The following is a 15,813-nucleotide window of genomic DNA, read 5'->3' as shown; positions in this document are numbered from 1 at the left end:
TGTGATTATTTTTTTTCTTCCTTTAGGACTTTACTAATCCAGTAGCCTTTTTTAAATTAAAATCAGCTTGTGGATTCCCCCCACCATCTTTCTTGAACATGGTGGAATCCATTCAGTCTTACAGGAATGATAGGGACAATTGCCTTCTTCTTCTCAGTAATGGTCAAATTCTCTGCTGAGCTCTATACCTCAGGAATGAATTGGTGTTCATTCCCGTTGTCAACATTATAGCTGCCTGGGGCCAGGGCCACTGCTAGGCTAAGTTCTCACTCTTTATTGTAGTGAATCACATAGCCGAAAACCCACAACTTCTAATATACATTCTACCCAGATTATTAACCTATTACTTTAATTATTAAGGACATCCCCCTTACACACATGCATCTCTCTGCTCCCACCTGTTACGGGCACGCACGCGCGCACACACACACACACACACACACACACACACAGCCATGAAGAGCATTGCTGCCAATTGTCTTAGTTCGCCCTTTGTTGCCTAATTCTTTTCTGGGAGTTTTAGTCACTAAAGTAAATAGAAAGATGATAGTCAGGGATCAGCACTCTAGTCTCCATAAACAGCAGCATTCATCTAGTAGAGCAACAAATATTTATTCTGATTCAAGCAGATCCTAAATATCAAGTTATAACATACAATGGAGGTCTCTTTTGTGAGAGCAAGCCCAGATTAGGAATATTTAAAGGGGATACTTTGGGTTGGAGCAGGAAGAAGCTATGTTAGTGGACTTCCAGCCAGACTGTTTGGAGCTGGAAGCCTTGCGTCTCTTCCTCTGGTCTGAGTGCATTGTTGGCTGTGTGTGTTAAAGCCATCATAGGTCAGTTCATCTGGGTGTGAGCATTAGGTATTAGGGCAGTGAGTTTGGCTAGAGGAGAGTATCAGGTTTGGAGGCTATAATTATTACAGAATAAAAGTGAGTCACTTTGATAAACTGCCAAGTCTGTCCATTTAGCCATCAAATTTAGGATTACAGATGGTGGCCAGAGAATAAATGAAGTCTTCTCTACCCCCTCACTCTGTGAATATACCTTTATTTTGTTTCCTATTCTAAAGATGATATATACTGATTAAAGATAAATCAAAAAAGAAAGGAGAAAGGGAAGTTTCTCTGGAATCCAATCTTCTAGAGATTTCTGTTGCTGACAGTTTGATATGGCATTTGTCTAATTTCATTTCTTGAGTACATTTATTTAATGTATTATGTATACTTTCAAAACCACAGATGGAATCACATTATACATTCTGCCATAAATAATAATACTTAGTATCTATTGTATATTTACTATGTGCCTAGAGCTATGGCAGTTACTTTACATGTATTTTCTCATTTAATTCTCACAATCACCATATTTTGAATTGGAGTTATTATCTTAATTTTACATAAACAGACTTCGATTGAGTAACTGCCCCAAAGTTACATAGCTAGAAAATGGCGGAGCCAGGACTTGTACCCAAATCCGTTCGATAACAAAATCCATATTCTTAACTTATTCCATTGTTCTAAACCTGCTTTTTTTCACTTAGCGATATATTTTGGACATTTTCCCATGAAAATGTATATGTAGATATGTCTTGTCTTAATGGATGAAAACTGTTCTGTTATATGAATATTCCATAATTTATTAGCAAATCTCTAATTATTGGGTTTTAGGTTGTTTCTAATCTATACCTCTCTTTTGGTGCTAGTATCACACTATTCTAATTATATTCTAATTACTGTAGCTTTATGGTTAATTTTAAAAATATAATAAAGCAAGTCATTCTTTTAGAATAATGTTATATTCAATTTATAATATTCTCCAATATCCCTGTTATGATTTTTAACTAGAATTGTGTTAGATAAACATAGTGGCTAGAATTTTTAACTGCACAGTGTTGATCAGGAGGGATAAATTTTGAGTATAGGGTCTGACTGAAGCAAGTTTTAGGTCAGTGTCTGAATTCAGGTCTGGGAGTCCATGGACCTGGAACATTTACTTACTAGGCTTTTATTGGGGCATTTGAGTATTGCCACAGAGTCACAGCCATAGTGCTTGCATTTTTAGATCATAAATCCCTTTTAAAAGCATTTGGAAGATATGTGCTATCATCCCTCAAAGGCACATAAACACGGAACTTTATATACAATTTCAGGGTTCGGAAAACCCTGAAATCCATTTTTGGATCAAAGATTAGTAATTCCTGTTATGGGAACTGTACAGTACCAAAATAGAGAAGTGTAGTATTTAGTCTTAGAAAGTCTAGTAAATAACTGGGTTGTGTTATTTTATGCAAAGAAAAAAAATTTTTTTTTGATACATGGATTGGCAATCAGATATTATACTCAAATATTTCTCTCATGACCTGGAATGTGAATGAGGACTTTGAATAACAACCTTGGGAATGCCTACGCTAAACAAGGAGCAATTAGAAAGGCAATAAAGAAGAGAAATAGGCCAGGGAGATAGGACAGAACATGAATTTTCAAGTCACTTAGACCTGGTTTTGAATCTCATCTGTGCCACTTACTACTACCTATGGGAATTTAAACAAGTCACATACCCTCCCTGAGTCTAAATACATTATAGCCGCTATTAACAATAATAATACATCAAGAAAATAGAACATTTCTAAATGAAATATTCTATTCATTCTATTCAGAAGAGTAAAAAGTAGAAGAGCGAGGTATTCAAAGTGAGTTTGGATTATGTTTCTTTGCAGTTAAAAGATAATTATTCAGCAAAATGTACTTCTTGTAGAATGTTAAGACCAGAAGCCAAATTGAGATTTCTCTAAAAAAGCCAGTATTGCTGGTAACCTTCAGAAATTTGAAGAAAAAGACTAATGAACAATTATTCAAATGTAGAAGATGTATATGTGCTTTAAAGGAGTACCCAAGAAAATATATTGCCATTTTGTAGATCACTGATATTTAATCTTTCAACAATCACAATAATGACGGCAACAACTCATATTTATTAAGAACTTACTCTGTGCCAAGAACTGCACTAAACACCATCTATGCATTATCTGTTTTGATCTTCAGAACAGCCCCCAGGAGGTAGATGGTATTGTCATGAAGTAATAGGTCACAGACCTGGTGAATGGTAGACCTAGGATTTATTCCTACACTTAAGCATTAAGTTGTTACCTCTAGAACTAGTATACTCATATCACTGCTTTGTAACCAAAAAGTTAAAATGACCAGGAATTTTTGCACAATCTCCATCATGTACAGAATTTATTTTGAAAATGAGGAACTTGCTACAGTTATCAAAACATTCCTCCTTCTACATCTGTATTTCTACATAATGATATTACTAAAGAAAGATGAAATCCTAAAGTAACTTCTAATGTATCAAGCATTAAAGTGTTTTTATTTTATGTTTTTACTGTGTTCCGGTTTGTTAAAATTAGATTACGTGTGTATTAGATTTTTTTTTTTCAGTTAACCAAATTCACTGAATTGGAATTTTTTATTGTTTTAACCATAATTATTAATATATGTGTTAGTATAAGAAAAAAATTTAGTCGATCTCTTAAGTATTATATACAAATAAGTCCAAATGTTTTCTTTCATCTGATTAGAAGTTTTACAAATAAGGACTATAACATCTTCTAATTTTTGCTAAAATTAAATTTTTTACTTTTAGAAAAACAGCACATTGCAACTATACCATACAATCACTTCTATAAGATAATCTTATCTGAAAGCAATTTATTTTTTTATTTGTCTTAAGTAAAATTGATGTCTTTTCTTGGCTGTTAAATCTTTTGTGGGGATAATTAAGAACTGGGTAGAAAATAAAATATTTTAAATTTTAAACTTTTTATTTTCAACTATTCAAAAACTTAGTTATAATTTAGAAATTTTTCTAAAAGGATTTGAACATAGCTTTAATGAATATACTGTTTGAGAACTTTATGAGTTAATTCTCTTTAAAATTTAAGTGCTCTAATTTATAATATAATATGTTGGTGTGAAGAGGGAAAAAAAACATAACTAATGCCAAAAAGCTTTTGTGATAAGATTTCTATGTCTGAAGTGATGGTCTAGTTAATTTAAAATGAGAGAAATACTGAAATTCCTTCACTAGTGATCATTATTTATTGAGGCCCTTTGGTTTTGTAAAAATGTTTGTAGTTACGAAAGTATTTGACACTTTTTATATGATTAAAATTTGATTTCCTTCTGTATTTTTGGTTTTGCTTTCTTTTGTCTATTTTCTTTTTTCTTTCTTTAATTGAAAAAACTAATGGAACCAAATATAAGATGGTACCACTGTTTTCTCCTTCTTTTGTATAATCTTGTTGCGTGTCTCTACATAAGCTGTTCTGGCCACTCATCATAGTAACCAGCTGGGCCATTTCACCTGCTGGAGCCATTAAAGAGGACTCTCTCCCCCTAGATTAATCCCCTCCGACATTAGTTTTTTGCACTGACGACTGGAGCAGGCATTCAGAATTTGCAGGTGGCCAGTGTGACGCACATAATTGCCTACAATTTTAGGCAATGAATAAAAATGGTCTACATTACTTGTCAAAGGTTGTATATGCAGTGCCAAGTGAGATCTATGGGAAGCCTTTTAGGGTTTAAAGAACAGTTAATAGCAAGGCTGCACAGGGCTTTTTTAATCATAATGCATTTGTAATATAGCACTTTGATCTTCTCCTTGTAGGAAATGGTGTTACATTAGCCACTTTTAAACATTTATGAGTGAAATTCAGTTATAGAAGAGTAAAAGTGATTATTCTTAAGCAGAACATGTTAGATTTCATTAAAAGTTTTTAGCTTGCCCCTTCCTTGTTAAAATCTGTGGGAAGTCCTTTTCCTGGAGTGTTTTAAATCAGGATCTAAGGATATAAGGCTTTTTCCTTATTTTTCCCATTGGTAACAGCAAGATTTGGTAGGAGGGTATACTAAATATTGAGGTAATTTATACAAGTGGATATTTATAGATGAATAACTGATTTATGGTAAAGAAAAATCCATCGATGATACTCCAAGAAACCTATTAGTAATAATTGTGTATTATAATAAATTTTGAAAAATGCATATTTTAAACATCCATAAATTATCTTTAACAACAACAAAAAAACAGATGACTCTCAAATGCACTTCTTCTGGAAGAGCTAAGTTTGACCTTTCAGACCCTAGAGCCTTTTATTAACACCTGCCTGTAAGGAGAACCTTGCCACACGCAGCTTTTAGATTCAGAACCACAAAACTGATGAGGAAAGGCTTGAAGGGTTCAGTTTGTGTCACTTGCTGTTTGCCGTTTCCATTTCACAGATGATTAATCTTTCTGTGAAGAAAGGCCAGAGAAACAAAGCACATTGGGCTCTTCCTGCAGTTACTCCTTCTGAATGCACACTAGCTTGCTAACTAAAAGGCCTTTAGATTTCCAGCAGAGAGAGATGTTCTGAAAGTGAATGCAGCTGGTTGGAGGTCACCAGTGCAGGGCTCTTGCCATTGTGTAATGGAGGCTTTGGCAGGTTGGGGTGGGGGGGAGGGTGGATTGTTGAAGTGGGGACAGGAGAAGTGGGCAGGGAAAAGGTGTTGGCAAAAAATTAATTCAGAATAAAAAGGGTTTTGGTGAGTTGATTTAATATTTTGGAGAGTAGATTATCAATAATAGGCTCAATTTCATCTATTTGTTAGTTTTTCTTTTTAAGGAAAAAATTGTAATTCAGTCTCTCTAGTATAACCCTCTCTATTTCCTAATAGCATGTTTATCTTGCAAGTGGCATCACTAGATAATGCTGAGATATTACTAACTTCTGTAGTCTTTGTTGTAGTTGAATTGTCTTGAGATTTTTAACTTTCACTAATTTTGCTAATATTCCTCATTTTATATATTAATATTTTAATGCTACAACGTTTCATTGGTATTTGATTTTTTAGTGAGATATTGAAAATAATTATCTGTGTGATTTAGTTTCTCTATTAATTTTAATATTTGCTATCTAAATGCTTAGTATTCACCTTGTATTTACTTTTTTCTTAATTGTGTGTAGGACATAATGTGCAAAGTCAAATCCTGGGTTATAGATCAAAAGAAACCTGTTCGCTTCTATCATGATTGGAATGACAAAGAGGTAAGTTATAAGTATCATGCCATCTATTACTGCCTTATTTTTGATTTCTAAGAGAACAAATCAGAGTTGCCATTATTTTACACTTATTTTTATATCTAGTTAAACTTTCGTTCTATCACTGATGGCTTATTCCCAGGCTTGTCATCTTTTTTTCCCCTTCTCCTGATATAACAATTAATCTTTTAGAAACAAGAATTATGAAAATGAAAATAGCTGCTTGTTTAAACAGTTTATTTGCAAGCTATTTAATGACTTACTCAATATTTACTCAAGTTTTAAAAAGAATTCTTTCTTTCCCTCTTTAGATAGAAGTGTTGAATAAACATTTATTTCTGACTTCAAAACCAATGGTCTACTTGGTTAACCTTTCTGAAAAAGACTACATAAGAAAGAAAAACAAATGGTGAGTTTTTCCTCTCCAGATATACCTAGCCATATATCTGTACACATACAAACACATACATATGTACTTGCTGCTATGTTTGATTTTAATATTTTTCCTCTTATTAAAAAGTTTAAAACGGATGAAAAAAGCTTTCCCTGATGTTTACTTTCCAAGATGAGTCTCCTAATTAATTTACACTGAGAGAATTTAAGAAAAAAATTAAAAGGATTAAATTAGGCAGTATTGAATCATTCATATTTACTTATCAAATTTAAATTTAATAGACAGCATTGTTTGTTTCCTTTGCAAAACGAGAATAAATGTAGTTGGAGCAGTAAAAAGTTTTAATCTAGGAATTTCTAGCTGTGTTGACATTATATGTGACTTTAAAATATCCACTTGGGATTATAGTTGGGCATAAATTTTAGAATCCAGACTAAATGCTTTAAAAAAAAAGTTTTTTTAATTAAAAAATTGTGAGAGTGGAGAGAAAGACCAGATATCTGTTTCAGATACTTTAAAAGTGTACAAAGGTAAAAACTATACATTCATGTATTGATTATCATTTTTGCCTTTCATTCACTAATAACTTCCAAAAATATCACGTTTGTGTAACATGCGGACAGTACACATTTGACATAGCACTCGCTTTGACTTGCCTCACTGTACCCTCAGTATTTTATACTGTTACGTCAAACTAACAAATCAAATCAAAACTATCCAAAGCAAAATGTCTGAATTCTCCTAAAATATATTGTCGGTTTTCCCCTGTACTTCATTAAGTACTTAGATACACATGGTTTCAATTTTCCATTAAAAATTCTCATTTCCATATGATATCAAAGAGTGAGAAGCTTTAAACTGAAAAATAAACATTCATAGACTGGAAGCCAAAACAATAATTAATGTCAGATGGTTAACTCCAATAAATCATTAGAATAAATTCTGTGAAATTACTGCAACTAAAAATCTAAAAATGCCCTGTTGATATTAGTGTAAGATACTCTGTGTTCCTGATAGGAAACTGAATTTGGCCTCTTTATTGGTAATATTCTAGAAAGCATAAACTTACCATGAAAATTTAGTTCTGACTGATCAGTGTCCTCCAGTAGATAATTAAATTTAAAATAATCAGTTCTGTCTTGTTCCATATTCTTATAATTTTGATGATTTATGTGTTAAAAATTGTTACCTTTGGGAAAGAATTTTAAAATTTATTACTTGACCTTAGTTAATAAATCTTCTCATTGTAGTATAAAGGATAAGGTTTCCTGAGGCTTCGTGAAACAATACAGACATCAAAGTTTACATGAAAAGGGATGAGTCAGTTTCCTTGCCCAAAGGGGCTTCTCACACCTGTATTTGGATGATTACAGGTAGAACTCCCTGGCTCTAATTGTATAGTAAATACCATTTCCCAGACCCTAATGGTAGACAGACTGTTTGGGAGACGCCAGTCTGTGATTTAGCTGTCGCCAGACACCCCGTGTTTTTTGTGAGACCAGTTGTGATGATGATATGGTTATAGCCAATTGAAAGTAAACTCTCGTCTAAATAGCAGATTTTAATGTATAAAAATGTAGAGGTATGGATGATCTTATTTATAAAACCAAATTTTAGATTTTATGTATAGCTAATGATCTTGTTTGGGTTGTATGTATGTTTAGGGGGTTGGAGGGTCATATCTTGTGGAAGTTAGTGTAATTGTAGCTGAAAGATCAAAGACTTAGTAACTGAGTGATGTTCCAGAAGAGAATTTACCACATAGCCATTTTCTGTACAGTTTCTGCCGCCTGCTGTTCCTATTTTCCCTCAAGCTAGCCATTGACTACCCCCTGTGCATCCCTGCTCGTAAAAAATGATTGAGGAAGTATTTGTCATGTATTTATGAGTGGGAAACATTGTGTGATAGAGAATGGCATCTACTGGAGCCAGAAAGATTGCCATTTGCCTTTCATTCAGCCACTTTGCTATAGCTTTAAATCCTCTGTTTACGCAACATAGCCTTTGTATTAAAGTGCAGAATAAATTTTTATTATGAAGGATGTGAACACTAGGTTTTCATCATTTATAACACTGCATGCAGATGTAAATAATTAAAATATATTTTAAGTACTAAATCCTTTTAATTTGTGTTAACATAGTGGGGTTTTTTTTGGAAATGTTTATATCTAAGCTCTATTTGCATTAGTTGCTCCTTTAGCAAAAGAAAAAGATTTTGTTTTTTAAGGTTATTATGTAACGTTACTATAGCAAATTAAGACTGATGCAGGAAACAGTAATAAATATTTTCCTGGGTCTTTTAGATCTAGAAAACTATTTTAAATGGTCAGGAAAGAGGGAGGAGGGGTTTGTGATTTTGGCCACAAGAGAAAGACTAAAACTATATTTTAAGTGGGGTCACCGTTTCAGAAGTAATGAACATTTTAATTACTAGGTAAAGTTCACTTTAAATTTAAACTGTAACGTTATTTTTCAATTTTAGAGAAGAGGGAAGCATTTTGAAAGATGAAGTCTATTGTGATATTGAGTAGGTGTATTGACCTTTTGAAAGATGTAAAAACTGGAATGGCTCCAAGCATCTACTCATGAGTTTTAACAATATTGAATTAGTCATTTCATTGATTTATGAATAAGACCTAGCCCCTGAAGAGAAGCTGACATGGTAGCTGGGATAGTTATAGTTGTGTTATGAGCAGATGACAGGAATCAAGATGTTGTAAAGGAATCCACAGAAACTTTTTTTTATTATTATTATTACAAATTGCTGTTCTTTGAATGAATAAAAGTATACAGGAGTTATTTTTGTGTTTGGTGGGTGCCAGTGATTTTTGAACACTTGACGATTTCCTTTTCTAAACATAATCAGTCGTTACTTATAACTAAGATAATACTATATGCAGTATTAATTTTCGTTTGAGCTTGCCTACTGAGTCATGGTGTCAAGCAGGTACAAATCAGTAGAACTCTCAAATCATTGCTTAATTAGGGGTTTAAACATCAATCTTTGCACCTTTGCTATTCTGTTAGTGGTATATTCCATCCAATTATGAAATCATTAGAAAAACTAATTTTAGGTACAGTATCCCTCCTTATCTGTGGGGTTGCGTTCCAAGACCTCCAGTGGATGCCTGAAACTGTGGATAGTACTGAACCCTATATCTACTATGTTTTTTTCCTGCACATACATACCTATGATAAAGTTTAATTTATAAATTAGGCACAGTAAGAGATGAACAAAGTAATTATAAAATAGAACAATTTTAATAGTATACTGTAATAAAAGTTATATGAATGTGGTTTCTCCCAGAAAATATTTTGGTATACTCACCTTTTCACTTAAAGGAAACACTTTGCAGCTTCTCTTTGGCATATCTGAATTGGCAGCATCACTACACTTGCACTTTGAGGTTATTATTAAATAAAATAAGGGTTACTTGAACACAAGCACTGCGATGCTGCAACAGTTCACGTGATAACCAAGATGGCTACTAAGTGATAATGGGCAGATAGCGTATACAACATGTACACCCTGGATGAATGGATAATTCACATCCCGGGTGAGTGGAGAGGGGTGATACGAGATTTCATCACACTACTCAGAATGGTACACAATGTAAAACTTAAGAATTATTTCTGGAATTTTCCATGTAGTGTTTTCGCACCAAGGTTGACAGTGCCTAACTGAAACCACAGAAAGCAAAACTGTGGATAAGAGGAACTACCGTATTTTGTATACTTACATAGCTTCCAATGATGTTTCTCTTAAAACTATTGGTAAAGGATAATTATATATTATTGTATATTATAGTATATATTCTTATTTAACTGGAAAATATAACTAAAATTTAAGACATTTAGGCTTCGCGCGCATGTGTGTGTGTGTGTGTGTGTGTATAATACACATATTTGTATGTGTCCTGGTGGACTTTTGGTCACTGAACATTACCCTTTGGCTTATATAAGTATTATATAAGAACGAATTCTAGTGTTGAAATTGGTTCCAGATAGGTGGACAAACATTAGCAAAGTCTTTTAAGTTGTTGTATGATCGGGGCAATGTGTCAGGTTCACTAAATAAATTTTAAATAGAAAAAGGTTTTATTCTTACTATGCGATGATTTAGTCTTCTCACCCCCACTTTTCTGTTTTTGTTAGTTTTTCACATAATTTATACACAATAACAACAGTTTGGCGATACTATACATTGTATGCCTCGTTAAGGGGAGAATTGTGAAATAAATCCAATATTTTCTTATTTCTTGAACTGTGTATAAGAATTATAGATACTATATCTCAGCAACTATGTGTGAAGGGGAAAGTGTTTTTCATTTTGACATATTCTTTTGTATGTCTCTATATATATCTACATATACATATAGGTACATGTATACATATACCTATAAATATAAAACTATTTCTGTAAAACTATTTTAAGAAGCCATCAGTTTCTGACAAGATTATTCATTGAAGCTAGAAATTTAGCACAGGTATGCTGCTTTAGGAAAATCACATTGTTATAAACTCATAGACATGGACAGTAGATTAGTAGTTACCTGAGGGAAGCGGGGAGGAGAGAGGTAGATAGGATAAAAGTGGTCAAATTTGTGGTGACAGAAAGAAATCTAACTGTGGGTGGTGAACACAATTCAATATGTATATGACTTACTGTTGAATTGTACACTTGAAACTTGTTGGATTTTGTTAATGTCATCATAATATATAAAAAAAGAAAAATCACATTGTTATACATTTAGTTTACTTGAAACAAATAAAATTAATGAATGATTAATTATTCTTAAATAAATTATTAATTTTAGCCCAAGAAGCTTCTCAAGTAGATTCAAATTAGATTCAATTTTATGTAAAGCTCTCAGGAACATACATTATATAAAACAAGATTGACATGTATAAGATTTTTTTAAATGTTTCACTTTATCATAGTAAAAGCTCTGAAATATTGTATACAGTGCTTTTAGGGGATTATAATTTCTTTTTTTTTTTTTATCACTTGTGGTTTATAAAGTTTTGGGGGGGTTTTGTGTGAGCTTCATCTTGAAGTACCTAACATGAAGGCAATGAGAATACATTATTCATTCTGAGTGTGTTCCTACCAACTTGAAATCATAACATAATGTTGGTAGGTTTATTTTAACGTGTGTAGAGTTTTGTTTTTGTTTTTGTTTTAGCAGAATTAAATTTTATAAGCTATAGTTTGTAATGGTTTTCCTAAATACTTTTTTAGTGGTGATTTCTTTATGAGGACTACTGCTTTATTGCTCCTTTGACAGGAGGGTGAGAGGGCAGGTCAAGAGTATTCTGGAAGTCTAAACTGAGCATTCCCTTTTTAAAAAATGCGGGATTGATTAAATCAGTGGACTCCTATGCAAGATTCTTAATTTTACTGACATAAGTTATAAATGAATATAAAAAGAAAATATTTTTTTGAGACCCTTTCTCTGTTTTAAAATTTCTTGTTTTCGCTACTAGATATTTTTCAATTATTTGCTTTTTAATTTGTAATGATAAGGCTTTGGAACAGTATCATATGCACTATGAATTAGGATTTCAAATAATTTCTGGCAAGTGGATTTTGTGGAATCAATCATAATTTCTCTGATCATAATTTTGAGAGTTAAAAGGAGTATACTAAAGCAAAACATTCTTTTTATTACAAGAAGTAGAAGGCTGAAAGAAGTGGGAGGGAAAAGACCTTTGCTCATTCTGGATTTTTTTTACTCAAAATGTTCTTTTGCATATGTATATATGTGTACATGTAATGATACTTATAAATTGCTTTCCGGTTTTCATTAAATGGTTTTGGTTACTCTTTCAGCAGTTTCATATTCTTGGCAAGAGGTTTTAGTGCCCCAGAGCACTTTGTTATAATGAAACCAAATCACACTTCTGATTCCATATTATGAAAAAGATAATTATAGAAGAGAGCACATCTTTTTATATGAACATAATGCTATTGACGCACCATGTTATGTGTATTAGGAATTGCCCCTTGCCTATTTGCATTTTCGCCCTGTACTATTTATAGTTAATAATTTCTATTTGCAAGATAGTTTACTGAATTTGAAAAAGTGGTATATTTTGAGGAGGGACAGTTATCTTCATTAGTCTTATCTGTTGATTAATGAGTGATATAATTTATCAAATATGTCAGGACTTCCATCTTATTTTCAAGTAGCTGAAGAATTTCACTCCATATAATAAGGAAAAGTTTTGTAGTTTTGTTTTCTTTTTTTCAACTTTAAGAGCCTAAAGCTCTTTTAAAAGAAAACAAGTGTTATGAAGTTTAAACATAGGTTCCCCGTATATGCTCACATATATATAATCTAAGAAGTGAAAGGCAAAGTTTGGCTTACAGCTATACAGTATTCTTCAGATTACAAATGATTCATGTTCACAAGGAATTTCTCTTGCTCTTTACCCCATTCACTTTGGTGAATAATTCAGAGACTATTAATATTATTAAAAATCTGTGCCCCAGAGATTAAGGACCTCTGAGTGAGATTTTATTTCTAAAAATATTAGTAGAGATCAGCTACACTCAAAATTGGAGTTTTGACTAGTAGTTGGTGAAGGTAGAGGAGAATTTTGAATCCTTAGGCTGGTGGGGCTAAAAGACAGAGGGCAGGGCCTTGTGAAGGGTTTAGAATGGATCCTTATTGCAGTATACAGGATCTGAATAACAGTTTTTCCTGGGAGAAAGATGTAGAAAAGGAAAGGAGAGAGTGCTATTTTGGGTTCTCTCCTGCTTCTGCAGGATAGAAGTATTATTTTCTCAGCCCTTCTCTCCTGTGCTCTCTCCTGTGTTCTCCAGTCACAAGGTCTACCTTCGGAGTTAGTGTCGTAGTTCAACTACATTATCAACTAGATAGACTTCTGAAGCTGAGACTAAAATGCTGGGTACCATTAATAACATGGGTTCTGTAAGGAAAATGAATTCTGAGAAACTTTGAGCATGTGGCCAATTGTAAATTAGGTAGTATGTATTATCAGGAAATCTGGTGTATTAAGAACATTACTGTTTTAGAATTTGAAATGTTAGTATTGTTGTTATTTGCTGCTAACTAGCTCTTTGACCTCAGGCAAACTACTTAGCCTTTTGTGTATTGAAGAGAGTGCATCAGAATGGTCAAGTAAAATGTATTCCCTATAAACAATACTTCCCAAAATGAATACAATAGAAAAAAGACTTTCCCTTGGTTTTTCTTTCCATTATACAGAAAAGGAACAAAATGCATTGCATTTACAGTTGACCCTTGAACAACACAGGGGTTAGAGGTACCAACGACCCAACGACCCCCACCCTACCCTGCACAGCCGAAATATTGCGTATAACTTGACTCTCCCAAAACTTTACTGTCGTCCCTTGAAATCCAAGAGGGATTGGTTCCAGGACCCCCCAAAGATACCAAAATCAGTGGGTGCTCAAGCCCTTATATGAAATGGTGTAGAACAGTGCATACAGTTGGCTCTCAGCATTCACAGAGACCCAATCTAGATTTGAAAATACTGTTTTCAATCTGTGGCTTGTTGAATTGGTGCTTGTGAAACCTGAGGATACAGATGGCCAAGTGTATATTTATTGAAAAAGATCCTCATATAAGTGGATCTGCATAGTTCAAACCTGTGTTGTTTAAGGGTCAATTGTGTATTTACAGCTATAATCCCGTGCTTTGAAAAAGTTGTCCTCCGAAACAAAAACAAACAACTAGGAATCATCTCTATTGTGCAGTAAGTAGCAATAAGACTCCCATGATATCACCACCATCTTCCATATGACCTCAGCCCCATCTCTCTCAGATTGGGCCCTGTGACTTCAGTATTTGCAGCTTAGAGGATTTTATTGTCACTCCTTGTCTTCCATTAGAGTAAATCATCCTTCAATTGTTAAAATAGCATAATTTTGTTAAAATAGGTGTTTATTTTTTTAAAAGCCTTATAAAACAGTTCCATTGTGATCTGTATCTCAATTTCTCTGTTTTGAATTTATATATGTGTGTTGGGGGGTGGGGAGGTGATGCAGTAAAGGTTAGTAAAGAATTAAAAGAGATCATCTCTAAGGTTCCCTTCCAGAGCTAGAGTTTTATGATTTTAATGAATTGGATTATAGCAAGTTGACAAAGAAAAGATGCCCTTGCAAACATATAGTATCTTCTCAACCCTCATATATAGGTTGTCATGATAGAATTTTTGTCTAACTGTGGAACTATACAGAGTATTCCCAAGATTGCGAATACTCAGTTTATGAGCAACTTCTCTGGAGTAGGGTAGGGATAAGACCTGGTCTTCTCCTCTACTCATATTCCCTCTTCCATATCTCTTACCCCTTGAAAATACATTTTTTTCTGGATCTTACCATGTTTCCATGTTTCCTCATAGTGGGCAGCTGTTGCTCTCACTAGAATAAAAACAAAGTGGAAATAAGACTTATTTGTAGAATTTGGAATATGTATATTTGAGACACATTGCTCAAACTATTGCATTTCTGTATTCTAAACTGACCAAGAAAGCATTTCTCCATCAAAAACATTAGATTAGGGAATACCCTCAAAGTCACAGTGTAGTAGAAATAGTGCAGTTTGAGTGAGACACATTTTGGTATCTGTGACCATTTTATCACAAATTTTAAAATTCTGCTTAAAAATATATTCCAAAGAACTAACGTAGGAACTTCGAGCATACCTTAGCTATATGTTTGGGGCTGCACATTGGTATCCGTCAGTCTTTTTAGTATTTTATCAAGAAGAGAAATTAACTTCATAAGAATGTCATTATGAATATAAATTTTAAATTTATGTTCCTTATGAACATAAACCTAGACCCCCAAACCACCCCAATGCCGGGGATCTGCAGGCAGCCCAGGAGGCCAGTGATGCAGTTCACCTCTCCCAGGCTTTGCCTTTAAACAGGAAAAACCCTGTCCCTGTAAGGTGTGTTGTCTCATGGAATAATAGACAACCAACAAACAAATATTTAATATATCAGGAAATGATTTAGGATGATGAATAAAAATAAAGCAAGGTAAGGTTGCTATTTTAGTTGGCTGGTCAGGAAAAGGTCTTTATGAAGTAAGAGGATGCACCATGAGAGAATGTGAGAAAATCTCAGTCCAGGGAGAGGAGACAGTAAATGCAAAGTCAAGTGTGATGGAGCATCAAAAAGAATAAAATGTGAAGACAACCACTTGGGAAGAACTCATAAATTCTTATTCACATACATTGTGATTAAATGAATATTAAAACATATCCTAAATGTGTTCTAAAATTTAATTTGGGATTTTAAGAATGACCATTATTTATTTTCTAGTTAGCTA

General features: G+C 33.3%; 1 protein-coding gene across 3 annotated transcripts in view; it reads left to right on the top strand.

Moving 5' to 3' along the window:
* OLA1 (Obg like ATPase 1) overlaps positions 1 to 15,813 on the top strand; it is a 148,985-nt gene that overhangs the window by 97,940 nt on the left and 35,232 nt on the right. For all 3 annotated transcript variants that reach the window (XM_006921210.2, XM_015596787.1, XM_025039400.1), the window contains 2 exons: positions 6,017 to 6,097; positions 6,403 to 6,500. In XM_006921210.2, the coding sequence (XP_006921272.1) occupies positions 6,017 to 6,097; positions 6,403 to 6,500 (179 nt within the window). The remainder of the gene's footprint in view (positions 1 to 6,016; positions 6,098 to 6,402; positions 6,501 to 15,813) is intronic.

The sequence above is a fragment of the Pteropus alecto genome, unplaced genomic scaffold, assembly GCF_000325575.1.
Source record: "Pteropus alecto unplaced genomic scaffold, ASM32557v1 scaffold3, whole genome shotgun sequence".
Classification (NCBI taxonomy): domain Eukaryota; kingdom Metazoa; phylum Chordata; class Mammalia; order Chiroptera; family Pteropodidae; genus Pteropus; species Pteropus alecto.
The sequence above is the reverse complement of the archived record's forward strand: the minus strand, read 5'-3'. Positions and strand labels throughout refer to the sequence as shown.